Source organism: Prionailurus viverrinus, chromosome F1 (assembly GCF_022837055.1).
Source record: "Prionailurus viverrinus isolate Anna chromosome F1, UM_Priviv_1.0, whole genome shotgun sequence".
In the NCBI taxonomy this organism is placed as follows: Eukaryota; Metazoa; Chordata; class Mammalia; order Carnivora; family Felidae; genus Prionailurus; species Prionailurus viverrinus.
Window position 1 is genome coordinate 40,394,432 of NC_062577.1, and position 27,720 is coordinate 40,422,151.

Sequence of the window (27,720 nt, forward strand, 5' to 3'; positions counted from 1 at the left end):
AGCAGCCAGCGCACTCCCAGTCTAACCTGAGCAACCAGTAAGGGCAGCTGCTTGGGCCGAATGTGGGTGGAAATAGGGGTTGAAGTGACATATATTTGAAAACACGTATTCTGCCGCTGTCTTCTTTGAGGTGTAGGGGTTCCTGTTGATTTCTTCACGCGATCTTTGCATTATTTGTCTCCAATCCACCCTGGGGTTCCTTAGAATGTTTACCTAGACATGCAAAGGGTGTTGGTTGAGATTTGGAAATTTTTTTTTTACTCATGTGAAAAAAGCAGTTTTGAAAACACTTTTCCAATCGTGGGGCATCCTCACCAGTGACTTTTCACATTGTAGATCTTGTTTATCAGGTGTGATCAGTATCAATACTGCTCAGGAAGACATTTTATCAAAAGGAGTTCAAAACGAGGCAGAAAAGGAGTAGTAAACTCAAATAAACACGGCCCTTGCTTCAACAGTTACCTGGAAGAGAGCAGGGGGGTTGATACGTTGAAATGAAAACCTTATGTGCTTTGTGGACCAGTTAAAAAGGTAGTTGTTCTCCCCTGAAGCAAATTTTATTTTACTTTTTTAAAAGGCAACAAAGCATATGGGTAAAAAGTACCTGTAATGTTTAGAAATGATTCTGATCCTCTCATATATTTTGAGGCCTCAGATTCATCACTTATATATAATCATGCTTTTCATTTGGTGCCAGGGGTGGGTTGAAAAACAGCCCCCACAGCTGTCCATGTTAAATCCCTGGAATCTACGAATGTGACCTTATTTGGAAAAAAGGTCTTTGCAGATGTAATTAAGTTAAGGATCTGGAGATGAAGAGATGATCCTGATTACTCGGGTGGGTCCTAAATTCGATGACAAGCATCCTCCATAAGAGACACGCAGGGGGAACTTTGAAGCAGACCAAAGGGGAGGAGGCAAGGTGACCACAGAGGCACAGATTGAGGTGATGTGGCCACAAGTCAAAAATATGGACAGCCACCAGAAGCTGGAAGAGGCAAAGAAGGAATTCTCTCCGCCCCCGCCCCCCCCCCCCCCCCCCCCCGAGCCTCCAGGCGGAGTGTGGCCCAGCCAACCTCTTGATGTTGGACTTCGGGCCTCCAGCACTGTGACAGAATGCATTTGGGTCGTTTTAAGCTGCCCAGGTTGTGGTGACTTCTTACAGCGGACCTCAGAAATTAATGCAGTGCTTGTAAAAAAAATCTTACTGAGGCCTCAAGGAAATGTCTATTATCTTGACTTGTCCAATATCTAATCTCCTTTCTTCTGTTAATAGCCCCTGAATTTCCTTTCTGACATTGTCCCTTCTGCCACTCTCAGCCCATGGGGGTTGGATGGGCTGGCCTCGCCCCACGCCAGCCCTACTGGGGGGCAGGGACTGTGGCACGGATGTGGTGAATCTGACTCTCTGTTCCCCTGGCTATAGTGATTGGTTCAGGAAAGGACACATGACTCAGACCAAATCAATGAGATTTACTTTTTTTTTTTTTAAAGTTTATTTATTTATTTTGAGGGGGGAGTGCAGGAGGGGCAGAGAGAGAGAGAGAGAGAGGAAGAGAGAGAGAATCCCAAGCAAGCTCCACACTGTCAGCGCAGAGCCCGATGTGGGCACTTGAAATTACGAACCGTGAGATCATGACCTGAGCCGAAACCAAGAGTCGGGATGCTTAACCGGCTGAGCCTCCCAAGTGCCCCAGTGAAATCTACTTTTTTTAAAGGACCCAGAATTCTCTTTTTCTCTTGGATTTGAAGCTGGCAATTGTCGTTGGGAGCTCCTGGGATCTTCGGGTGGGAGAGGCCGCTGAAAGGGAAACCAATACAGGAAAAAGTGGAACCAGAGATAAGGGGAACCCGGGTCCTCCTCATATCCCATGAGCCCTCGGACCCAGCTCACCAGAGGACGCACTACCTCTGGGATTTCAACCTGTAGGTGCCCTTATTTGCTTCAGCCAGTTTGAATTGGGCTTCTGCCCCTAACAACCAAAAAGTCCTGACCAATACAAAGGTCACAGTGTCTCGTGTTTCTTTTCCTTTGGTGTAAACAGTGTGGTTTTTTGGGGGGAAAGCCAATGAGATAACCACCTGCATTTTTTGTGATGCCCAGAACGAGAACGCTTCTCTTTCGAGAAAACCACAATTTTAGATCAAGAGAAGATCTGAGCGATCATCTCATCCGAAGCCTGCATTTTCCTCTTGGAGGACACAGGGAAACTCAGGAAGAACCCAGAATTGTGGCAATTCCACAGCAGAATTCCACAACTCGGGTCTCCTGGAAACCCAGTCTGCAGCAGAAAGCTAGATTTCAAGACATTTACTTTATCGTGTAAACGTATTTGGCCAAGAGACTTACATAGTCACAAGAAGATTATAACAGATTCCTCTGCTCTATAAAGAATAACGATGATGGTAGCCTTTATTGAATGCTGGTATTTAATAGTTATGTTCGCCTCTAAATGAGGCGGAGAGCCAGTGGAGGGTTCCCTGTAGGGGTGCCATGATCTTCACGGTTCAATGTTTGGGGTTTTTTAATTTGTTTTTTATTTTGTTCTATTTCAGAGAGAGAGAGAGCATGCGAACCGGGGAGAGGGGCGGAGGGAGAGAGAGAAAGAATCCTAAGCAGGCTCCACGCTCAGCGCGGAGCCCAACGCAGGGCTCGATCCCATGACCCTAGAATCACGACCTGAGCCAAAATCAAGAGTCAGACGCTTGGCTGACTGAGCCACCCAGGTGCCCCCTTCCTGGCTTAACATTTTCTCGAGGATCATTCTGGCTGCTGTTTGGACAGGGTAGAGGCAGAGTCCAGCTAGGAGACTACTGCAAGATACAGGGATGGCTTGGTTCACGGCGCTGGGGGTAGAAACGGTGAGAAATGGTGACTTTTTCTGGGTATCTGTTGAAGGAAGAGCTGACAGATTTTCTGGTAGATTAGACTCTAACTGGGCTGTGAGGGGAAGGGAGGAGTCAGGATGACTCCGAGGTATTTGGGCTGAGCAGCTGGAGGACTGGGTTGCCATAGACTGAGACGAGCAGGCTGCAGGAGAGACAGGTGTGGCAGGGGAGAGTGGGGAGACGCAGGTTCGGTTCCAAGCACGTTACGCTGGAGATGCCTAGGAGGTACCCAAGTAGAGATGCCAAGGAGGTGACTGGCCGTACAAGGCGAGAGTCTGTCTCAGGAGTAGAGATACACATGTGGTGTCGCCCGGTGATTGGATGGTGGGAAAGCCACAAGGCTGGTTGAGGTCACAAAGGAAGTGAGTGTGGGGAGGGAGGAGGCGGGAGATCAGGGGCTGAGAACCGGGCACTCCGACTCTGAAAGGTCAAGTTAGTGAGAAGGAATCCACAAAGGCAACTGGAAAACACGAGGCTAGTGAGGTAGGAGGACAAGAGGGAGCGGTGTCCTGAAGGGAAAAGCCTTGAGCGCAGTCACGTCCCTCGTAAGGAGAAGGAATGTGCGGATGCTGCTAGTGTTCTAGAAGGGCTGAGGTTCGGGTGGGTTCTGTCTGAGCAGGAAGCGACTTGCACTCCTGCGCCAAAGGGTGGGGAGACAGCTCGGGTTATTTTTAAGTTGGTCTGACAACGGGCCTGGGGAAGATGATCGTTTGGCTAATGAGCCCTTGCCCGCCGGTGAGAAGTTCGCCTGAAATGTGCCCCCCTCAGCTCCCATCTCCAAGGCGCCGCTCTGGCTTCTCCTGGGAAGGACGCCAGCCCAAGATGGCTGGCTGATGTCTCCTGCCAGGGCCGCGTCGTGGCGAGGAGCACTGGCACTGGCAGCTCCCCAGAGAGGGGAGGGGAGGAACGAAAGCGTCAGGCCTCCACTCTGGGCAAGGAGATGTGGGCTGGGTGGAGCCGGGAGGACCGGCCCCAGAGTCAACCTGCTGAGGTTTCCTCTCCGGGTCCCTTCTTGAATCCACGGTTCAGGCAATGCTCTTGCCGCGCCCCCTTTAAATGTCTGACCAGGGGTTTTTCTAGAAAATGGCAGCTGGTGCTGACTTGGGCATTTCCTGGAACTAACACAGCACTTTGGCTCAGTTTAGCTCAATAAATGCATAAGGCACCATTATGCGCCTATCTCTATGTGAAAATGGCTCCAGCCTTCAGCCAACCGGTTTCTTCCCCTCTGGGCTCTGCCACCCCCCCACTGTGCTGGTCTACACTCATCAGAGACTTTGGCTCCTGGCTTAGCACCTTCCTCGCCATGCCTTGGCTCCCTCTCATTCGGGGTGATTTCAGTACTAAAGTGAGTGAACTGACCAACGTCCTAACCCCACAATACCTTACTATTCTCACCTCCGGGAACACTCACCTCCACGCCGTTAAATGATTCATACCCAAGACCATGCCTTAACCTTTCCGACTGCCCAGATTCACTCCAACTTGGAAAACATGAACTCCAACATCCCGCTTTCTGATCACAGTTTGGGTCCTCCTAACACCCTCGTTCCTCTTTTCTCCCTTCCCCCCTGTTCCTGGCTTTCCTACAGGACCTCTGGGCTTCTCAGATTTCCTCCAAATCTATCAGCGAGAGCCTCACGTCACTTCCTGCGCCATTCAGCCCAAACTCACGGCCTCTCACAACATCCCCCACTAGCCAACACCCTTGTCCGTTTGTCCTCGGCCGTATACACACTGCAAAACTACCCTCCGGATCAATCTGTGCGCCTTTTCTGCTCCCGTGCCCAGAAAAGCTACAATATCCCCCCTCTCCCTCCTCCCACTTCAGGTTGCTTAAAGGAGTGATGTCTGCGCTCAGAGTGCCTGACTCTTTGCCTCCCAGTTACACCCAGTCTGGTGTCTGTCCCCACAGCTCTTTGAAAACGGCTGGAACTATTCTGGCAAAGGTAAGCACTTACTTCCAGGTCGCTAAGTCCAACAGGTGCTTCTTGGCCCTGCCTCCTCCCTGCCCTGGGTACCCCTGTCTGCTTCTCTACTCTGTGCCCCAGCCATCCCGAACCCCCTACAATGGCCTGTACCTTTGTGCCCTAGCCTCCTCGGCCTGGAGAAGCCTTCTCTGCCTTTTCAGTCTCCTTCAAGGTGCAGTCCAGGGAGGAACCGTCTACACCTGCCTGACGTCCTGTGCTTATCACTATTTTAGCACTCATCCCTGTACAGGAATGGACTTTCCTGTCACCCCGCAAGACTGGAACTCCTTGGGAGCAGCGACTGCCTTTTGGGGGCGTGTATTTATTTATTTTGAAAGAGACAGACAGGGAGAGTGCATGCACTGTATGTTTGCAGAGAGAGGGAGAGAGAAAATCTCAAGCAGGCTCCGCGCTGTCAGCACAGAGCCCAACTCAGGGCTCAGTCCCGCAAACCGTGAGATCATGATCTGAGCCGAAATCAAGAGTTGGATGCTTAGCCCACTGAGCCACCCAGGTGCCCCCCCCCCCTTTTTTTTAAGTTTTTATTTATTTTTTTTTTAATTTTTTTTTCAACGTTTATTTATTTTTGGGACAGAGAGAGACAGAGCATGAGCAGGGGAGGGGCAGAGAGAGAAGGAGACACAGAATCGGAAACAGGCTCCAGGCTCTGAGCCATCAGCCCAGAGCCTGACGCGGGGCTCAAACTCACAGACTGCGAGATCGTGACCTGGCTGAAGTCGGATGCTTAACCGACTGCGCCACCCAGGCGCCCCTTAAGTTTTTATTTTAATCAGCCTGTGTTCATCAAGACAAGTGCACTCCTTAATCCCTATCACCTGTCTCACTTATCCCCCCCCCTCCATCTCCCCTCTGGTAACCATCAGTTTGTTCTCTATAGCTCTCTATAGTCTGTTTCTTGGTTTATCTCTCTTTTATTTTCAGGGACAGTATTTTAAATCTGCTTTTTTGTCTTCATTTTTCCCAGTAGCCTTTGGCCACTCCCACCTTCAGGAAGCCCTTTTTTTTCTCTAGGCCTGCACGACACCCCATTCTCCTGGGTTACCTCCCACTTCAATGGCTATTCCTTCTTAATATCTTGGGTAACTGCTTCTCCTCTGCTTAACATCAGAATGTTGAGAGAATCCAAACTTCACCCTCGACCTGGATCTCCCCCTGGGCCATCTCCCCCATTGTGTTAAATTCCATCTACGGGCTGCTGGCTTCCAGATTTTTATCTGAATCTGACCTCTCCCTTGGGCTTCAGATGCATATATCCCATTGCCTAATCACTCACAGGGATGTTTAATAAATATCTCAAACTTAATGTGGTCAAAACAGGACTCTTGATCTCCGGCTCCAGATCTGTTCTCCCCAAGTACTCTTTATCTCAATATGTGGCACACTCAGTAATCACCGCATTGCTTGCCCCAAAAGCCTAGGACTAGGGTGACCACTTGTCCTGGTTTGCCCGGGGCTGGTCCTCGTTTTAGCTCTGAAAACCCTGTCCCAGGAAACTCCTCAGTCTCAAGCGAGCCGGGATGTTTGGTCATCTCACTTGGGAATCACCCAAGATATCCTTCTTTTCTTCGCATTCCTCATCCAATCAACTGGATCTCCATCCAGATATACCCTCTTTCCACCTCCACTGCCACCTCGTCCAAGCCTCCATCATGTCCCACACAGACCGTCCCAATAGCCTCTCCATCTGGTGTCCCTCCTCCCTTGCTTGGCCCGCTGCGTTTTTCACACAAGAGCCAGAGGATCTTTACAAAGAGAAAAACACACCACTAAGGGCTTGAATACCTACTAGTTCAAGCACTCCAACTACACTTAGAACAAATCCAAATTTCCTTCCTGTAGGCTCTGCATGATCTGGCCCTCGGCTCTCATCCATTGGCATTTCCTAGTTCACTCCCTTCTTCCATCCCTCCCTTCCCCCCATCACCTTATGACTCACTCCTTCCTACCATTCAGGTATGAGGCCAAAGTTACCCTCATGACTGTATCCAGAGTCATTCCCCAAGTTTCTCCCTATCGGATCTCTCTCTCTTCCATTATCTTCAAGGCATAGCTCACCACCTGACGTTACCTTGTTCATTTTTTTGTTTGTGTATCAACTCCCCCATCTAAGATGTAAGCTTGAGAGCAGAGCCCTTGCCAGCGTTGTTCACATCCCTGTTCTCAGCACTTGGCTCGGCACACAGCAAGTGCTCAGTAAATCTTTCCTAAATAAATGAATATTCAGCTGAGTACAGGGTCTCTCACTGTGGTCATAAAAGATATTGAATGAACAAATTAATGCGAGTCAAGCAAGCTCTAGGCTGAGCTCTGGGCCCACCTTCATAACTAAGCTATGGTGCTTTAGGAGTTTATGACTTACTAAGAGAAAGATATGTAAATCAAATTTTAAACTAAATAGTCATAACAATTATGAATATGCTGGGGAGTAAGAAATGTCATAACTGGGTGCCTGGGTGCCTCAGTTGGTTAAGCGTCCAACTTCGGTTCAGGTCATGATCTTGCAGTTCGTGCGTTCGAGCCCCGTGTCGGGCTCTGTGCTGGCAGCTCGGAGCCTGGAACCTGCTTCCGATTCTGTGTCTCCCCTTCTCTCTCTGCCTCTTCCCTGCTCACACTCTGTCTCTCTTTCTCTCAAAAGTAAACATTTAAAAAAAATGTCATAACCTTTTCCTTTTTTTTAAGTTTATTTATTTACTTTTGGGGGAGGGGCAGAGAGAGAGGGAGCGATAGAATCCCAAGCAGGCTCCACACTGTCAGCACAGAGCCCGATGTGGGGGCTTGAACTCACGAACCAGTGAGATCATGACCTGAGCCGAAACCAAGAGTCGGACGCTCAACTGACTGAGCCACCCAGGTGCGCCCCCCCTTTTATTTATTTATTTATTTTTTAAATTTTTTTTCAACGTTTATTTTTATTTTTGGGACAGAGAGAGACAGAGCATGAACGGAGGAGGGGCAGAGAGAGAGGGGGACACAGAATCGGAAACTGGCTCCAGGCTCTGAGCCATCAGCCCAGAGCCTGACGCGGGGCTCGAACTCACGGACCGCGAGATCGTGACCTGGCTGGTCGGACGCTTAACCGACTGCGCCACCCAGGCGCCCCTCCCCCTTTTATTTTTAACTAAGCTTTATGCTTCACGTGGGGCTTGAACACAATCCATCTACCAATGACCCATGAAGTAATCCAAAAGAACCAGTTTGGCCATGTCACCGCCTTTATATAGCACGAAACAGACCAAATCTCTTCGCATGGCCTTCAAAACACTCTATCATTTAGAGTAACAACTTTATTCTCCGCTACATTTTCCATCCCATAGAACTCATACCCAGCTTGCCTGACCTATTAGCCGTTCCCCAACATGTTTCTATATTCTTTCATTTTCACATTTTCTCTAAAGCTGTTTTTCCTACTTGAAATATCCTTTGCCTCCTTACCCATTAACTGCGCCCTTTCCCCAACATTTACCCAATTAAGAGTACTTATTTTTTCCAAGTCTAGCTCTATTTCCATCTCGTCTATGAAGACTGCCTAAGAGGAATGAGGCAGGGACTCGAGCAGCAGACTGGGTTTACCTGCCCATTTTTTGCCATTCTTCCTAGTTGTGTCATCTTGGGTAGGTCATGATGCTTTGGGTCCTTCATCTGTAAATTGGGAGAGAGATAAAATACATTATGTAATTTACAGCAGAAAGAAGGAAATGGATTACAAATCAGAAATTACTGGCCCAGAGGGGCACCTGGGTGGCTCAGTCCGTTGAGCAACCAACTCCTGATTTCAGCTCAGGTCATGATCCCAGTGTCATGGGATTGAGCCCCATGTCGGGCTTTGTGCTGACAACACAGAGCCTGCTTGGATTCTCTGTCTTCCTCTCTCTCTCTGCCCTTACCCTGCTCGTGCTCTCTCTTAAAAATAAATAAACATTTAAAAAAGTTTTAAAGTAACAATGGAAGGTATAGGTCTTTAAAATATATTGGGGCGCCTGGGTGGCGCAGTCGGTTAAGTGTCCGACTTCAGCCAGGTCACGATCTCGCGGTCCGTGAGTTCGAGCCCCGCGTCGGGCTCTGGGCTGATGGCTCAGAGCCTGGAGCCTGCTTCCCATTCTGTGTCTCCCTATCTCTCTGACCCTTCCCATTCATGCTCTGTCTCTCTCTGTCCCAAAAATAAATAAAAACGTGGAAAAATAAAATAAAATAAAATATATATATGTGACTTCGCATTAGGGAAAGATTTTTGAGAAATGGCACAAAAAGCATGGACCATGGAAGAAAAAATGGATAAATTGGACTTCTACAAAATTTTAAAATTTGCTCTTAAATGACATGATTAACAAAATGAGGGGTGCCTGGGTGGCTCAGTCAATTAAGCATCCGACTTCAGCTCAGGCCATCATTTCACAGTCCATGAGTTCAAGCCCCATGTCAGGCTCTGTGCTGACAGCTCAGAGCCTGGAGCCTGTTTTAGATTCTGTGTCTCCCTCTCTCTCTGCCCCTCCCCCACTTGCACTCTGTCTCTGTCTCTCTCTCTCTCTGTCAAAAATAAATAAACGTGAAAAAAAAATGAAAAGGCCAGCCATAGACTGGGAGAAAATATTGGTAAAATATATACACGGTAAGGGATTTATATCTAAGTCCCAAATACACACACACACACACACACACACACACACACACACAATCTTGGTTAAAAACAGACCAAAGATCTGAACACATACTTCACCAAGGAAGATATTTGCTGTTTCAAATCGACTTATGAAAAGATGTGCCATAACATTAAACGTCAAGAACATGCAAATTTATACCAGAATAAGATACCGCTGCAAATCCACTAGAAGAGCTAAACTTAAAAAGACTTACAATATCAAGCAGGGGTAAGGACATGGAAACATTGGATCTCTCATACGTTGCTGCCAAGTGGTACAGCCGCTTTGGAAAACTGAAAGTTGTTTCCTTATAAAATTAAACATATACTTACCATGTGATCCGGCAGTCTCACTCCTAAACTTATCCAAAAGGAATGGAAATGTATGGCCACAGAAACACTTGTATACACATGTTCACAGCAGCTTTATTCATTTATGCAGCATTTATGCAGCTATTTATTCAATAGCCACAAATTGTAGACAAACCACCTGTCCCTCTACTAGTGACTGAATAAATAAATTGTGGTGTAATCGTACAAGTAATACTACTCAGCAACTGAAAGGGTGGACAACTGATATACCCAAGAGCATAGATGAATTTCAAAAGTATTACACTCAATTAAACAAGTCAGACACAAAGGGTACATACTATATGTAAGATACAATTTTTGTGAAACTCTAGAAAAGGTAAAATAGTGATAAAAAGCAGGTCATTGGGGACGCCGGGGTGGCTCAGTTGGTTGGGCATCCAATGCTTGATTTCAGCTCAGGTCGTGATCTCGTGGTTCATGGGTTCGAGCCCCGCGCCGGGCTCTGCACTGAAAGCGTGGAGCCTGCTTGGGATTCTCTCTCTTCCCCCCTCTCTGCCATTCCCACGTGCTCTCTCTCTCAAAATAAATAAACAAAGCAAGAAAAAAAGAAAACAAGGCAGATCACTGGCTGCCAAAAGCTGGAGGTTGTTTGAATACGAAATAGTATGCGGGAGGGGCACCTGGCTGGCCCAATCAGCCCAGCCTGCAACTCCTGATCTCAGAGTCTTGAGTTCAAGCCCCACGTTGTGCGTGGACCTCACTTTAAAAAAAAAAAAGAGAGCATGGGGGAGCTTTTTGGGGTAGTGGAAATGCTCTTTATCTACCTAACGAGGAAGTGCCTTTCATAACACCAAACCTCATGCTCTCACTTGAAAGAATCACCTGATTTAAAACTGTAGGTGTAAATTCACCACTAGTAATACTAGCTTCTCAAGAACACCGCAATTACTATAAATAAGCATAATGTGTACGCGGAAGACAGACTTTCTACACATTTAATTGCTTTTCTGAAACACACGAGTCAATAAACTCCTGAACTGTGCGTGTTGGTGGGGGAGCCGGTCCACTGGGAGGAGGCGGCCATGGAAATTATCACTTGAGTTGACGAAAAGTACGTTGTGCCCCTAAGACATCCGGGTTACTATGCTGCACCCCTGGAGGTAGACCGGGGCCAGCCCGTGGAGCCAATACCAACTTACCAAAGAGCAGTCCTGGATGTCCACCTGGCCTTGGCTACTAGCGTTAGGAGGGAATCGGGCAACAGCAGCCCGAAACCCCAGCCCAGCGGTTCTTGAGGATCCTTTCCACCTTCCGAGCTGGTCTCGTGTCCAGCTCTGTGATCAGACACAGTGATTCTCCACACCTCGAGCAATGTGCCACCCTCTCTCCTGTCACTGAGGATGACTGCCCTGGTTCACCAGCATGCAGTAGAAAGCAGAACGCTAAGCAAACAGTTGAGTGAGATGAAGCCCTGGACTGGAAAAACCCTAACCCCGAAAGTCGAGCCAAGATCCGACATCATCGGCCTCTCAGATTCCACCTCCAGTCTCCTAAATTAGCCTCGCTCTGTGGAGCTCAGGAAGAATCGATTCACTTGTTCGCGTTCAAATACAAACCTTGGTACTCCCACAGGGAACCGCCTCCACTTCCGGGCACTCACCACCAAAAGGTGGAGTCACAGTGGGCAGGCCTGGAACGGGCAGGGCAGTTCTCCCGCCCGGTTACCCACCGCGGGAATGGCCTCCAAGGGAGCAGCAGCACATTGGTAACAGCAGGGATCCACCAGGCGCTCTGAGATGGTGAGGAGCGCCATCTAGTGGAATCAACGGAGCATCTCTAGAAACCCCCAGCCGCAAAGGAAGAGAACAGATACCCTGGCGCCGCAATACAGGCTGTTAATTCTGGAAAAGAAAAGGACTCGGCCGATGTGCTCACATGTGAAAGTCAGCAGTTGACATGCACCGTATTAAGGACACTCGAATGAACTGATGTGGTATCCCCAGCCAGGTTGCCGTTTGCGATTCCATTCCACAAAGTTAAGAGAGTCCGGCGGCTTCCCTGGGAGGACCTTTCAGTTCCGTGATTCGACCTCATCTATGATCGGGGCGCATTTGTTTGTAATCAGACCTGGCTGCGTCGATGAGACCTCAGCGAACGCTCTGTGAGAGGTGACTTCACCAAAGTGATTAACCTGGAGCACCTGGCTGGCTCGGCTGGAAGAGCGCGCGGCTCTTGACCTCGGGGTTGTGAGTTTGAGCCCCACGTTGGGTGTAGAGATTACTAAACACACACACACACACACACACGCAAACAAAGGAAAGAAAAGAAAAACGTGATTAACTCATTCAAGAGATTATAAATAAATAAATAAATAAATAAATAAATAAATAAATAAATAAATAAATAAATAAATAAATAAATGAAAGTGATTTACTCATTCAAATCTTTGTTCAATATCTATATGCTAGTCACAGTTCCAGGCCAGCGAGGGTGGCAAAAGACAAGAAACAAGTGAAAATGTTAACAAGATGAGGTCAGACTGAACATAGTTTTTTTAAAAAGGTGAAGTGAGGAACGGGGCACCTGGGTGGTTCCGTCAGTTAAGCGTCCGACTTCGGCTCAGGTCATGATCTCACGGTTCCTGAGTTCGAGCCCCAGGTCCGGCTCTGTGCTGACAGCTCAGAGGCTGGAGCCTGCTTGGGATTCTGTGTCTCCCTCTCTCTCTGCCCCTCTCCTGCTCAGGCTGTCTCTCTCTCTCTCAAAAATAAACAAACATTGAAAAAATAAATAAATAAAAAGATGAAGTGAGGGAAAGGCCAGGTTGTGGATAGGGCAGTGAGGAGTCTCTTGGAGGTACTTTTGAGATGAAGGACTCATCTCATGGGGAAACATTTTTAAAGACAACCATCCCAGAATATATATGCAGATGCGTTTTCAAAACTGTTTTGGGCCTGCCTCCTCTCTGGTTTTTGCCTTCTGAGCCAATGCATGAACTCCACCAAGAAAAGCATGCTGGGGCACCCGGGTTAAGCATCTGACTCTTGGTTTCGGATCAGGTCATGATCTTTCGGTATCGTGGGTTCAGGCCTTGTGGAGGGCTCTGCACTGAGAGTGCTTGGGATTCTCTCTCTCCCTCTCACTCTTTACCCCTCCCCCACTCGCACTGTCTCTCTCTCAAAATAAATAAGTTTTTTTTTTTAATTTTTTTTTCAACGTTTATTTATTTTTGGGACAGAGAGAGACAGAGCATGAATGGGGGAGGGGCAGAGAGAGAGGGAGACACAGAATCAGAAACAGGCTCCAGGCTCCGAGCCATCAGCCCAGAGCCCGATGCGGGGCTCGAACTCACGGACCGAGAGATCATGACCTGGCTGAAGTCGGATGCTTAACCGACTGCGCCACCCAGGCGCCCCTCAAAATAAATAAGTTTTTAAAAATTAAAAAAGAAAAGAAAAGCATGCTTGGGGGCACCTGGCTATCTCAGTCGGTACAGCACGAGACTCTTCATCCCAAGGTTGTAAGTTCAAGCCTCATGTTGGCGGTAGATATTACTTAAAATCCTAGGGGCACCCGGGTGGCTCAGTCAGTTGAGCGTCTGACTCTTGATCTCGGCTCAGTCATGATCTCACAGTTCGTGAGTTTGAGCCCCCCATCGGGCTCTGCAGCTGATAGCGTGGAGCCTGCTTGGAATTCTCTCTCTCTTCCTCTATCTCTGCCCCTCCCCTGCTCACGTTCCCGCTCTCTCAAAATAATAATAAACTTTTAAAAATAAAATCTTTTAAAAAAGAAACAGAAAAAAAAAACAGGTTTAACTCAAAATGGTATACTGCATGAAGCTTTACTCTCACCTCTCTTTTCGACCCTGAACATCTTTGGGATATTTATGAAAATTAACCCAGTCTTTTTTTTTTTTTCCAATTATTTATTTTTGAGAAAGATGGAAAGAGAGAGGAGGGGCACGGGCAGGGGAGGGGCAGAGAGAGAGGGAGAAAGAATACCAAGCAGGTTCCACACTGCGCTAACCCTAACCCTAACCCTAACTCACAAACTGTAAGATCATGACCTGAGCCAAAATCAGGAGTCAGACACTTAACTGACGGAGCCACCCAGGTGCCCTATCTCAGTGTATTTATGTTTTTAATGTTTATTTATTCTGAAAGAGAGAGAGTAAGCAGGGGAGGGGCAGAGAGAGAGGGAGAGAGAATCCTAAGCAGGTTCCACACTGTCAGTGCAGAGCCCAGTGGGAGGCTCGAACCCACGAACCGGATCATGACCTGAGCCGAAATCTGAGAGTCCGACAATTCACTGACTGAACCCCCCCCCAGGCACCCCCAAAATTAATCCAGTCTTAAACCACATATATGGTAACCTATTATTTTGGTGGGAAAGTATGCAGCAAGCTCTGGAGAGAGTTAAGGCCCCTGTGAGCTCCTTTCTTCCTCTTGGGTAGACGGTGTCTTTAATGAGCACACACCTCTGGCAAACTGTGCTGTTCTTTTGCTGCGGAGGTCCTCATGTTTGTCTTCTAGGGAAGGATCTGCAAGAACAATAGTGAACAGATGGAGGAAAGAGTAAAAGATGAAAAGAACAAAACTTGCTAAATCACTCCCAAGTTCGGCCCTTGTAGTTCAGGTTTCTAGACCTTATGTCCTCATCAGATCCCTGGGGTATCTTCCCGATGGGTCAAGCAACCCGCTTTCTATACACCTAGCTTCCTCTGTCTTCCCTGGCGAGATTACAGAGCCGGCCAACGGTAAAACAGGGATGCAACTCAAATTATTACATAGTAACACATACCCCTACCGACCCCCTGTATTCTCCATTCCATGCGTAAAATGGTTTCTTTAAATTCCCTGATGGCAAACTTGTCACTAAAACATATTAATTGGAAGCAATATAAGTCTTGCTTAGTGAATCCTCAAAGTGAGCGAGGTTAGAAGAGATTGAGGTATCCCATTTATTACCCCTATTGCTCTAGATATTGATATCACGCTACCTCTGTATTTTAAAGTCATAACTGACCGACACAAACAGTCTCTCTGGAGCAAATCCAGGGAGCAAAAGACTAATGTTTTCTATTGACCACAAAGCATTCAATGAAGTCCATAAGGAAAAGATCCTAATGACCAACACAGAAAGATTCCAAAAAAACTAACATTCGTGTTATAATCAGATAAATGAAGAAATATCAACACCTCCTTATACATACAAAAGAAATGAAGTCTCTCAACTCAAAGGGTACCCTGGGCAGCATACTTATTTTTTAGAATGTACTAAGAATTCTTTTATATATCTCTATATTAGATACTTTTATAACATGTGTTTTGTGAGAAAAAAAAGACAAACAAGATATTTCCACTTTTTTTTTTTTTTTTTTAAAGAGAGAGAACGGGAGAGGGACAGAGGGAGAGAGAGAATCCCAAGCAGGCTCCATGCTCACTCAGTGCAGAGCCCAACACAGGGCTTGATCCCAAGACTCTGGGATCATGACCTGAGCCAAAATCAAGAGTTGGCAGCTCAACCGACTGAGCCCCCCAGAAACCCTCCATTTATTTTTAAAGGTACACAGAAGGGGGCGCCTGGCTGGCTCAGTCGGGAGAGCATGCGACACTTGATCTCAGGTTTGTGAGTTTGGGCCCCGTGTTGGGTGTAGAGATTAAAAATAAAATCTCTGGGGGCACCTGGGTGGCTCGGTCGCTTAAGCGTCCGACTTCGGCTCAGGTCACGATCTCACGGTCCGTGAGTTCGAGCCCCGCATCAGGCTCTGGGCTGACAGCTCAGAGCCTGGAGCCTGTTTCGGATTCTGTGTCTCCCTCTCTCTAACCCTCCCCCGTTCGTGCTCTGTCTCTCTCTGTCTCAAAAATAAATAAACGTTAAAAAAAATAATAAAAATAAAATCTTTAAAAAATAAAAGATAAAAGGTACACAGAGAATCCAAAGAAGTCTTCAGATGAGACCACCAAATTCCTAAATCTGTAACCAGCAAAATTTGAGGTCAGTAATTAAATATTTGCCTTAAACTTTCTATTAAAGTAGAAAAAAAAAAACAGCACAATTTCTCCATGATATCAGGAGTCATAGCAATAAATCTGGTTTGATGTGAATATGGCTATTTCCATAAAACTTCCGGGAAGAGAGAGCCAAAAATGCTTCAAGTAATCCCACGATGGTATAAAGTATAACCTGGGGCTATCAATTCAATTTGTACTAAATACTGATTGCTTGCAACTATTTTTTCCTCCCGGTTCAGAACTGTATCTTTAATAAATTTTCTTCATCAGCTAGGAAGATCCAAATACCCAAATTAAGAATGCTATTATGCCTTAATCCATTAATAGGCTTGTCATAACCCAAATGCTGTCTTTTTTTCAGGGTAAGAAGTTTGATTTTTCTGATGCTGCCGTCACATTTATGCAACATCGTAAATGGGAGAATGTCATGATTTACAGTATCATGGTTATCATTAATAATAATGCACAAACTAAAGAAACATTAAGATTTCCCTGCTACTTAACTGGCGCAGCCACTCTGGAAAACTATATGGGAGTTCCTCAAAAAGTTAAACAACAGAACTGGGCGGGGGCATCTGGGTGGTTCAGTCGATTAAGTGTCTGAGTCTCGATTTCAGCTCAGATCATGATCTCACGACTCATGAGTCTGAGCCCCACGTCGGGCTTTGCACTGACAGTGTGGAGGCTGCTTGGGATTCTCTCTTCCTCTCTCTCTGCCCGGGCCGCCCCCCCTCTCACAAAAAATAACCTAATTTAAAAAATGAAAAAATAGAACTATCCTGGGGTGCCTGGGTAGCTCAGTAGGTTGAGCATCCGACTTCAGCTCATGATCTCACAGTTCATGAGTTCAAGCCCCATGTGAGGCTCTGTGCTGACAGCTTGGAGCCTGGAGCCTGCTTATGATTCTGTGTCTCCCTCTCTCTCTCTGCCCGTCCCCCACTTGCTCTCTCTCAAAAATAAATATTAAATAAAATAGAACTACCCCACAACCCAGCAGTTGCACTACTATGTATTTATCCAAAGGATACAAACATGATGATTTGAAGGGGCACGTGCCCTGATGTTCATAGTAGCGTTACCAACAATAGCCAAACCATGGAAAGAGCCCACGTCTATTGGCTGATGAATGGATAGAGGTGGCATATATATATATATATACACACACACACACACACACACACACAATGGGATATTACTCAGTCATCAAAAGAAATGAAACCTGGCCATTTGCAATGATGTGGATGGAGCTAGTGTGTTATGCTAAGTGAAGTCAATCAGAGAAAAACAAATACCATGATTTCACTCATATGTGGAATTTAAGAAATAAAACAGATGAACATAGGGGAAGGGAAGAAAATATAAGACAAAAACAGAGACAAACCATAAGACTCTTCACTATAGAGAACAAACTGAGGGTTGCTGGAGGGGAGATGGATGGGGGGGATGGGCTAAATGGGTGAGGGGTATTAAGGGGGACACTTGTGGGGTGCCTGGGTGGCTCAGTCGGTTGAGCATCGGGCTTTGTTTGGCTCAGGTCACGATCCCACAGTTCGTGGGTTCGAGCCCCGCGATGGGCTCTGTGCTGACAGCTCAGAGCCTGGAGCCTGCGTCGGATTCTGTGTCTGCCTCTCTCTCTGCCCCTCCCCTGCTCGCACTCTGTCTGTGTCTCAAAAATAAATAAATGTAAAAAAAAAAAAAAAAAGGACACTTGTGATGAGCACTGGGTATATGTAAGTGATGAATCACTGGGTTCTACTCCTGAAACCAATACTATACTGTGTTAACTAACTTGAATTTAAACTTAAAAAAAAAAGAAAACTTTCCCTGTACCTAAGAGAAACACTATGCTAAGCCGAGCGTGTGAGTTTGACTGCTTCCGTGAAATACCCCATTTGACTGTTTTCTTTGCAGAAGTGGATGCCTGGGCCAATTTTGGGATCAAATCCGCAGTCTCTAAGAAGGGCATTTCATACTCTAAGAACCAAATTCCCCTATTAAAACTTGGTTTGCAATCCTACTCATCCCCTTAAAATTCCTCCCCTTCAACAAGCTGAGGTGCAATTTACATGTCACATAACCTTTTTAAAGTACAGAAATTTGTCCAGCCCCTCTAAGTTTATAGTGCTTTCACACAAGTACCTGAGTTAATCCTGAAAATTCTGCTCAGTAAGTCCAAAGCTAATGTAAAATACTAGGAAACATACAGTATCAACTTGAACCAAAATATCATGTAACATCTAATAATTGCAAATATATTTATTACAATTTACAGATTAGTTAAAGTTATATACACAAATATAATTTTAGCTATAAAATCCCAACAAACTGGTTACATTTAAATCACTGCATCTGTAGAAGCCAATTTAGAGTCTCCTCGTCCCCTAAATTCACCTTCCTTAAATTATAAAAAAATAAAATCTGACAGTTTTGATTTCAAGTTAAAGATGAAGAGGCGCTGTTATCACATTTCAAACACTCAGAAAAGGAAATTTTACCTGTCTGTACAAAGCCTTTCACATGCTACATTGATACTTAAAGCACCATTGCAAGACTTTAAACGTGCACAATGTTCAGTGACAGCTTCCAGGTTTGACTTTGTTCTAACAACTGGGATTGGGATGAAATGACAAGAATTTTTTTCTCCTTCAGCCCCACTTAAAAATAGCCCCTTCTGTCCTTTTCATCACTGTCTGATCGCTTCTTTTAAAGGAGGGTGGTAAGTGGGAGAACTCTTCCCCAAGCTTTTACTCATTCGGTAGTGAGGTCGGAATCCCCAGGGAACAAGGTTCCAAAATCCAATACGTGTCAAGCTATGCCATTATTTTCACATGAGCGAGAGGTGCAAGATTTCAGGCGGAGCCTGTGAAATAACCAGTAGGCTGCAGGCTGGTTTTAAAAGAACGTCTAGACGCTTTCAATAAGCTTTGTTCAAGGCAAATGGTGCCTTCTTTCCATCTGACACAGCGGTGCTTGAAACCAGCCTGTTTCCACTGCGCTCCGGCAGGACTCTGCAAGTGCAGCCCCTACAGTGGCCTCAAGTGGAGGCGCACAGCGCCCGGGGGGTAAGGGCTCTGCAAAAATGGGACCGGCTTTGATGATGGCGTACTCGCCGTGTATTCACCTGTGAGTATGTATGTTATCACTGGAGGCAATGCTTAGAGCAGACTGGATGGAAGTAATGACCAGGTAGGTTATAAACTGAGGTAGTAACTCTGCCAGCACTTCTGATGAACAATTTGTTTCCACGCTGAAACAAGTTGAAACTGAAGAGGTCACCTGTCTACTCATGTGTTCCATCACCTGCGACAGGAGGCACGTGGGGTAAAGAGGGACCAATAGGAGGAGATCAACATTACCTCGGCCTAACAGATGTGCACCATGTAGAGCTAACCAAGCAAACCAAGGACAATCAGTCACTGCAAAAACTTCAATTCAAAAGTGAACTTTGGGCTAAAAATATGAAGACTTTCGAGTTAAGTCTATAGTACCAATCCTGGAAGTACAGGCCTTGTCTTACTTCTCTCAGTAACAGAACACAATAAACTTAGATATTGACTGAAGTCTGTATTTTATGTTGCAAACTGGAAAATTCAGAACTGCCCATTTCCAAGTTTACAGTGTCCCCCTGACAGGTTTTAAAAGTGACGGTGCTGAGACGTGAGATTAATAACACTGGTTTTCTGTTGAGAGCATACACAACAGAACCAAATTGCTCTGAGAGGTCTCCTAGCTCCTTCCTAGGACAATTCTTGGCTTTTCAATTTAAAAAATAAATGCCTATGACGCAATCATTGCTTTCCAGAGTCTTTTACAACAATTTCTACCTGTTGCAACATGCAAAGAACCATTGAATTGGGAACGACAGTAACATGTACAGAACCCTCTCCGAGACGGTCTGCACAGAAGTTAAATGTGTTAGACATTACAATTTGGCAGAAAGATGCAATTTTCCCAAACACCAGAAGAGTCCTACACATGGAAGTTTTGTGGCGGTTCCTGAAAGTGTCTTAGGTAGAACTTCACCTAGAAACAATGACCCACCACACAACTTTCAACCAGAGTCATTTTTAGTAGAGGGAAAAAAAAGTTGACACAAGATATTTAAGCTGGTAGCATACACAAGATTATTTTCTCAGCTTTTAAGTTAGAAGGGCCACATCACTGAGATAAAAATAGAGAGAGAGAACATAAAAGCCTCTTAATTTTAGAATGTCAGGGAGGAAGAGCCCAGCGTTTTCAGACAGGTAAACATAATTTAAATTAGAATGGCAAATGGGCTTTGCACCCTATAAATATTGTTTCCCAAGAAAATAAGTTTTGGAAATGCAAAATTACACCTTAAACGGTCCCCTATTTCACCTTGGCAAGCACAGAACATTCAAAAACACATCCAACTAAGTCAAAAAAGGGAGGATTAGAAACCACATCATCTCATCCTTCATTACCAGGGCTCGGCTTCAAACCTGGACATTTCTGAGTGGGATTGGTTGCAAAAAAAAAAAAAAAAAAAAAATTAGACTAGGTCACTGGGTCCAAGTTGCATATCCTCTAAAAAAAAAGGACAGCTGCCAAATTTTGTTTTTAAAAGAAACCTCTCAAATAAGAGGTAGTGTATGCTCGAGTTAGAGGCTGTCAAACCATCTTAACATTGCTCGAAAGCAGTAAGTCCCTTGAAGCATGTTTCCTGGAGTCTATTGAACATTCTTTCTCTGTGCTCAACTGTCAAGCAATATCCAATAGCATCTTCTGTTTCTTGAATTCGTTTCTGGAACCTGCACCCATCCCGTGCAAATTCTTCCCATGGTCCTTTGCGGTCCTCATCACCACTTATATAATACTCAGTAACTTCTTCAAGGAAGGTTACCTATAAAGACAAAGACTATTTTTAATCGTGCTCTGGGATCTTACAATCATTGAGGTAGTTAACCAAACCTTTATGCTACTAATTCTTTCGGAATATCAAACAACCAAGTACCTCAGAGGAATATTTGGTTTCAACTGTAACAGAAGTTTAAGAGAAAAAGAAGAAAGCAGCAGTAGTTCTGACTGATTAGATGGCATCTCAATAAATAGTGAGCAAATGGCCATTTGCACCTACATGGATGGAACTGGAGGGTATTATGCTAAGCGATATTAGTCAGAGAAAGACAAATATCATAGGACTTCAACTCATAGGAGGAATTTATGAGACAAAACAGATGAACGTAAGGGAAGGGAAGCAAAAATCATATACAAACAGCGAGGGGGACGAAACAGAAGAGACTCTTAAAAATGGAGAACAAACCCAGGGTTACTGGAGGGGTGGTTGGAGGGGGGATGGGCTAAATGGGGAAGGGGCATTATGGAATCTACTCCTGAAATCATGGTTGCACTACATGCTGACTTGGATGTAAATTTAAAAATTAATTAATTAAATTTTTTTTTTTTTAAAGCGAGCAAATGCCATCTTAATTTCCTTCACACATACACATACATTCCTGCCCCCATCTGTCATCGTGTTGTTCTACCTCCCTCCTCTTGGTTTTGGTGTTAAGAAAATGAATCCAGGGGCGCCTGGGTGGCGCAGTCGGTTAAGCGTCCGACTTCAGCCAGGTCACGATCTCGCGGTCCGGGAGTTCAAGCCCCGCATCAGGCTCTGGGCTGATGGCTCGGAGCCTGGAGCCTGTTTCCGATTCTGTGTCTCCCTCTCTCTCTGCCCCTCCCCCATTCATGCTCTGTCTCTCTCTGTCCCAAAAATAAATAAACGTTGAAAAATAAAAATTTAAAAAAAAAAAAAAAAAAGAAAATGAATCCAGATGAGGAACTGTAAGTCTCCTGATGTTTTCCTTGTTTTTTTTTTTCCAATCCTTAGGGAAGTACAGTTCTGTGACACTTTTCTTCCAAAATGACAAATGTTTCCCCCAGAACTTTTCAGAGATATTTGAAACAGTTATTCGGCAATGTCAGTCGATGCTTTTCTTACGGCACCAAAAGCTTTAACAAGACCTTCACTATTTCTATTCTTTTTCCTTTTAAATAAAATTTCACTTTTTCGGTGCTTTCCAACTTTTGCATCATGAACATGTAGTGTTACGCTTATACTATTACTTTTGTAATCAGACTATTAAAAAGGTTACTTAGTCAACAAAAGACAGCAAAATTAACATATTTTAAGGCTATGTTGCTAAGAGACTTTGTGGTTGAGATAAAAACCCTTTTCATTCCTCCTTAATATGCTATCATTACATACACATGAAATTGTAAATATTATAGTATGCATGATTTCACGTAATGAGTGACAGTCCCTTTTTAACCCCTACTTAATTTCTAACATAGAAGTTTCTTTCGGACGGAGCGAAGTACAAAAGTAAATACTTGCTCTAAAATATGTTCAATGGTTACATCAGCTAATCCCACCGTGGCCTACTCCTTTCTCCTTTCCTTCCCTTTACATCAGGCCAAGGAATGCCCTCGAGGACAATTAGCAAGCATGTAACATCTTACTAGATATTGCATTCTAGAGTTACTCACTCATGGTGTCCACTAAATAATAACAACAACAGGGATAGAGTGTTTACCATATGCCAAGCTCCCTTCAGAGCACTTCACAATTTCTACCTCATTTAATCCTCATAGGGCATGTACGATTATCACCTCCATTGTATAGAGAAGGAAAGAAAGGCAGGGAGGTTAATGGGCTTGTTTCAAATGACACAGCTTCCAGGAGGTGTAGCAAACAGACTGCAAACCGAGTGCGGCCCCACAATCTGCACCGTTAGTGCCGTGGCACAGGCGTTTCAAACTCCCATAGCTCAATGTTCCGTTTTAAGAATTAAGCACTATCAGGGGCGCCTGGGTGGCTCAGTCGGTTGGTTAAGCGTCCGACTTCAGCCCGGGTCGTGATCTCGCGGTGAGTTCGAGCCCCGCGTCGGGCTCTGTGCTGACAGCTCAGAGCCTGGAGCCTGCTTCTGATTCTGTGTCTCCCTCTCTTTCTGCCCCTCCCCTACTCATGCTCTCTCTCTCCCTGTCTCAGAAATAAATAAACGTTAAAAAAAAAAAAAAAAAATAGGCACTATCCACAATTCCCATATACCTGAAGAATGTCAAGTACTAAAAGGCTGCCCGAATAATTTTACTATGTTTTAGACATAATCCTTTATAAATGTTGCTTCCACTTCATAGTCAGTAGTCTCCCAGCTACTTGACTCATCTCATTTTTACTCAATGAGTAAGCGAAAATGAGACATGAGACTGGCCTGAGGTCCCTGAACTGTACAGCTACCATTTAAAGGCAAGGGGATGAATTAGGAGTGTTATTTACTCATCTCATTTAAATCATGCAATAACTCATACAATAGATGCAATTATTACTCCCATCAGATAAATGAGTCAATCAAGGCCATGAGAGGTCAAGTTACTTTGCAGGTCTGGCTGTCTTCCCAAATCTCTTGGCCCTAACAGCTCAGCAGGAGGGAACACAAGTCTCCAGATACCAAATGTGCATTCCGCTGCCCCACTTTGCTTTTTAATCTAGTCACGAAATAGGTCATTTTGTCAGGGGCCCATTAAAAATATAGAGAAAAGATCTTTTATGACGACATTTACAGAAGAGTGAACGAATTTTTTAACATGACTTCTTCTACTTCTACAGGCGAGACGTACGTTATCACCATTTGGAGAAATTTTCTACCCAGGAAGAGTTTCAAAAGATTAGTTCAGCTGGCTATTTGGAGCCAATAGATTACGGCCCTGTCCGCTTGAAACTCTGATGCGGCAGAGTCAGAGGGCAGCAATAATTTCCCCTTCTTTCTCTTTCCAAATAAGTGTACAGGAAACGAAAGAAACTTTCCCTCTGCAACAAAAGACACCCTGTGTGCTTAGAGGGATTCCTCTCCAAGTAATAACTTTAGGTGAATAAACAATAGAGGGAAAATACAAAGCAATTCAAAGGGCTTCCCAAAATAAGATTAACTTGACAATGTGTTAAAAGAATAAAATGTTCCATGAAGTTTTTGAGACTAGTTTAGGAAGCAACTACTCAAGTTAAGCCTAGTAAGTGACCATCATTGTTACACGTGATTATTAACCAGTAACTGGCCAATGAGAACTAATAACTAATAACTAATTGCACTCTTAGGAAAAGGCAATACTATTTCCTGGTTTTTGGGTTTTTTTACTGTCAAAGTCACGTACATGTCAAAAAGTTTTTCATACTGAAACTAGTATTTTCTTTCATGGCAAACAACCAGACAAATCTGGCCTGCTACTTGGTACCATCATCCCTCTGGGTCCTAATGGACAGTAATGAAGACACTGTTATCCCGCAAATAAAATATTAAGGTCTGCAAATGACGTACCACATTTAAAAACTCTATGGCTACAACAGGACCTGACCAACCTCCCGAAAAATTTAAATTGTGTATACACACAAGGCTTAATTTTTCTGTTCCGTAAAAAAGAGTGGAAAGCTGAAGTTTGCATGCAAATAGCCCAGAGCTACAAACCCAAATGAAAAGGGCACTTTCCGGGGCGCCTGGATGGCTCAGTCGGTTAAGCATCTTACTTCGGCTCAGGTCATGATCTCACACTCCGTGAGATCGAGCCCCACGTCGGGCTCTGTGCTGACAGCTCAGAGCCTCGAGCCTGCTTTGGATTCTGTGTCTCCCTCTCTCTGACCCTCCCTCGTTCATGCTCTTTCTCTGTCTCAAAAATAAATAACCATTAACAACAACAAAGGGCACTTTCCTGCTAACGTCTATATCCCAGTGTCTTCCATCTGGACAGGAACAACATTCTACAAGAGGGAAGAAGGGGGGGTGGAGGTGGGAGGGTGTCATTTCTTAATCCGAGTATATAAGCTTAGAGTCCTTCTGCGCAAAAAATATGCACGACTATGCCTCCAGAAAAGTCATCCTATTGTATTTAACCGCGTCAAAACAGTACAAATTAACAGGCACATTAGAAGAAAGACACAAACCTTTTTCCTCTTGATACACGTCTGTCTTTGTCCAGAAAGAACCCCACCCTGTCCCAAGTCTGGACCTTCGGTTTCTCGGCTCCCTAACAGGTGCACCTCACAAGAAAGTAAGGTGTGATACTCCGAAATGGCCGCAGCGGGCTCAGACGGCCTCTCTGGGTCGCAACAGCCTTTCCAAATTTTCCCTGATGTTTGAAAAGGAGCCTTAAAATTTAAAAGGTTGTAGGGGTCATCGGAATTACAGAAAGAATTCCACAGTTTGAGATTCTCTGCTTCATCTGCACTAGATTCCCAGTCCTCTTCCTCCCCAGAATTCTGGTCAGGAGACTCGGGAAGGCTTCCGGTCTGGGGAGAATCCTCTAGATCAGACTTGTCAGACAAATCCTTCTCGGAGTCAGAAGGGGCTCCAGGAACAATTCTGGCAGCAGTCTGAATTGTTGCCGTAAAGTTTTGGGGATTATACGGATCTACGCTATAGAAAGAGTTCCAAAGCTGAAGCCCTTCAGAGTCTTGTTCAAGGTCTGATTCTGAGAATGAGCTATCACTATCAAAACCATCATCCTCAGCCTCCTCATCCCAACCCTCACCTTCGGAATCGGAACTTGTTTCCGGGTCACTGGACGCGCCTCCCAAAATGTAATCTATCAACCTGTTGCTACAGGCTGGTCTCGAGGATAAGGGAATGTCATCCTCTAGGTCCGAGGAGTCAACTACACTTATTTGGTCCTCGCCAAGCTCCTTTTCCACCGGTACCTCACGACATGGACAGCCTTCTGAAGGCCCCGGTTTCTCCACAGCAAGCGGGTCCTCTGTGGTCACCAACGCGACTTCCTCCTCGGTTCCCGGTTTCTGGGCGGTTCCGGGAACGGCTCCAGCAGAGGGAACACACTGTGTGGGACTGTCTCCGCCGGGTTGCGCATCCATCCGGAGCAAGCTGTGCTCCTCCTCCAGACTGTGGTAGCCATGATCTTGGTCTGGGCTGGGTAACGCTTGCCCCTTGCTGGCCTGCTGGAGGAATTCCAGCCGTTTCATGCGAAGATGGTGGATTTCGGGCAGGCCCTCTCTAGAAAGGGGCGGACATCCCCGCCAGGAAGCGCAAGTGATCTCTGCCTTCAGTGGCTGGGGAGGGTCATGGGCCTCAGTCACACAGCTGCTCTCGGGGCTGAGGGTCTGGAAATCAACTAGCTCGCCACTTCCCACGCCGCTCTGATAGCCGAGCCCCACCCGGGGCAGGGAGTCCAGATAGGAGGGGTTCAACAAATAGGAGACCACGCTGAAACTGCTTACACGCTTAACGTTTGGAGGCCCGGAGGGCAAAGAGCCAAGTTCCCGGTCCGAGCAAAGATGGCCTTGAAGGCCACTCGGCAACAGCTCCACTCCCCACAGCTGGTGCTCTAACAGAAAAGCGTGTGCCGCGGGGTCCAGGGCTCCAGCCTTGGCTTTGAGTTCCGATGTCAGATCTAAAGACGAGCACTGCCAGTGGATCCCCTCCTCCAGCCAATTGAGGGGGCTGGCACCAGAGTCGTCCGAGGGGTCGAGCCGCAGCGAACTCAAAGATTTCTGCGCGGGGGGCGCGGCTGGGTCCTCCCGAGCCTTCAGGGCCCTCAGGGCGCTGGACCCTCCAGCAAAATCTAGCCATCTGGTCGGAACCATCTCTCCGAAAAGCTGGCCCCAAACCAGCAGCTTCTGAAGCAGGCTGGGGAGTGGCGCGAAGAGCTGGGAAAGCAGCTTCACCCAGTAGCTGGTCCGAGGCTGGGGGGAAGCAGCAAGTCTGGGGTCCCCGGAGTGTTCCGGGGCAGGAGGCGTGGGCAACTTGGAGGTGCCGGGCTGCGGGCGTCGAGGGAAGAAGAAGGGCAGCCGGATCCGGGAGGCCGGCCGAGAGGCTGGCCGTGGCCGAGACCCGTCTGCTGCCGGCTCCATCTCCTTGTTCTTGGCAGTCTTCTCAGGGCTGAAGGTCGGACGGGATTCGGAGCGGCCTAAACAGTCTTGGCCGGAGTCGGGGCCCCAGGCCGATCCCCGGGCCAGCAGAAGAACCACAGCGGGAAGCGGCTTCCGCCGCGGGCGGCAGACCACAGTCCGGAACGGCAGGCGCAGGACGTAGCGGCCGAGACGACATTCATCCTGGCGGGAAGAAGGTGTCCTAGTCCGCCCGAGGCCTCTCCACCATAGATAGAGCCCTCCCGCGGCGACGGCAGCGACTGTCCAGAAGAGACGGACCGTTAAAAAGCCCCTCGGCAGCGCGACCCCGGAAGGGCTGGGCAAGAGGACGCGGGTGGAAGCGAAGCCCAAAATGGCTGCGGGGCCAGCGCGGAGCAGGACACCCCCAGGCGAGAGGACGAGACGAAGGAGGGCGGCTGGCTACGCCACCAGCCCCGCGTCGCCCAACGTCACTCGCACAGCCTCGGCGGGAGGGCCTTTCCCCACTCCGGCGTGCGGCCCCTGATTGGTCTCCGGCCGTTCCCTGTCGGCTTCCTTACTCTCGGCGGACCCAGCCCGCCCGCCGGAGGTTGCATCAGCCGGGCCTAGGCTGTACGCGTGCGCACTGGTTCCCCCGTGGTCTCCTAGGAGACCGCCCCGCCCCGGTGCCCCCCAGCCCCACCCAGTCCTTTGGGCGAAAGGGGACTTTGCCAGATAACCCGACAATTCCCGGAAGCCCTCTTAAGGTCCTAATACACACCCAAGTGTGTACACTTACCTTAGGCTTGCATATATCGGGGTTCCTGTATTGAGTGCTAAGTAGATCGTCAGCATGAGATCTTAGTATAATAAGAATTGACAATACTGTGTAAATACACGTGTGGTGTTAAGACACTAATAATTTGGAGTGAATAATGACTGCAAAATCATAAGGGAAAAATGAGTCATTCTTATGCATTCGTGCCCTTTCGGTTTTCGAGTTTCTAAATCACTACTTAGCTTTGCCTA

The 27,720-nt window shown here is 46.5% G+C and overlaps 1 protein-coding gene across 12 annotated transcripts; it reads right to left on the bottom strand.

Annotated features, from left to right (window-relative positions):
* Positions 1-1,633: 1,633 nt before the first annotated feature.
* PPP1R15B (protein phosphatase 1 regulatory subunit 15B) lies at positions 1,634-27,720 on the bottom strand. Of its 12 annotated transcripts, none has more exons than XR_007148363.1 (5): positions 24,796-27,366; positions 14,303-14,365; positions 11,445-12,108; positions 8,451-8,519; positions 1,634-1,801 (listed from the first exon to the last, which is right to left on the bottom strand). XR_007148363.1 is itself a non-coding variant. In XM_047841548.1 (4 exons), the coding sequence occupies exons 1-3, from the start codon at positions 26,713-26,715 to the stop codon at positions 8,497-8,499; spliced, it is 1,419 nt and encodes a 472-aa protein (XP_047697504.1). In that variant the 5' UTR covers positions 26,716-27,388; the 3' UTR covers positions 1,634-1,801; positions 8,451-8,496. The 12 variants fall into 12 exon arrangements, 5 of the variants coding, with proteins under 5 accessions (XP_047697504.1, XP_047697503.1, XP_047697501.1 ...); XR_007148361.1 differs by having other exon boundaries at positions 11,028-12,108; XM_047841548.1 differs by lacking the exon at positions 11,445-12,108 and having other exon boundaries at positions 25,383-27,388.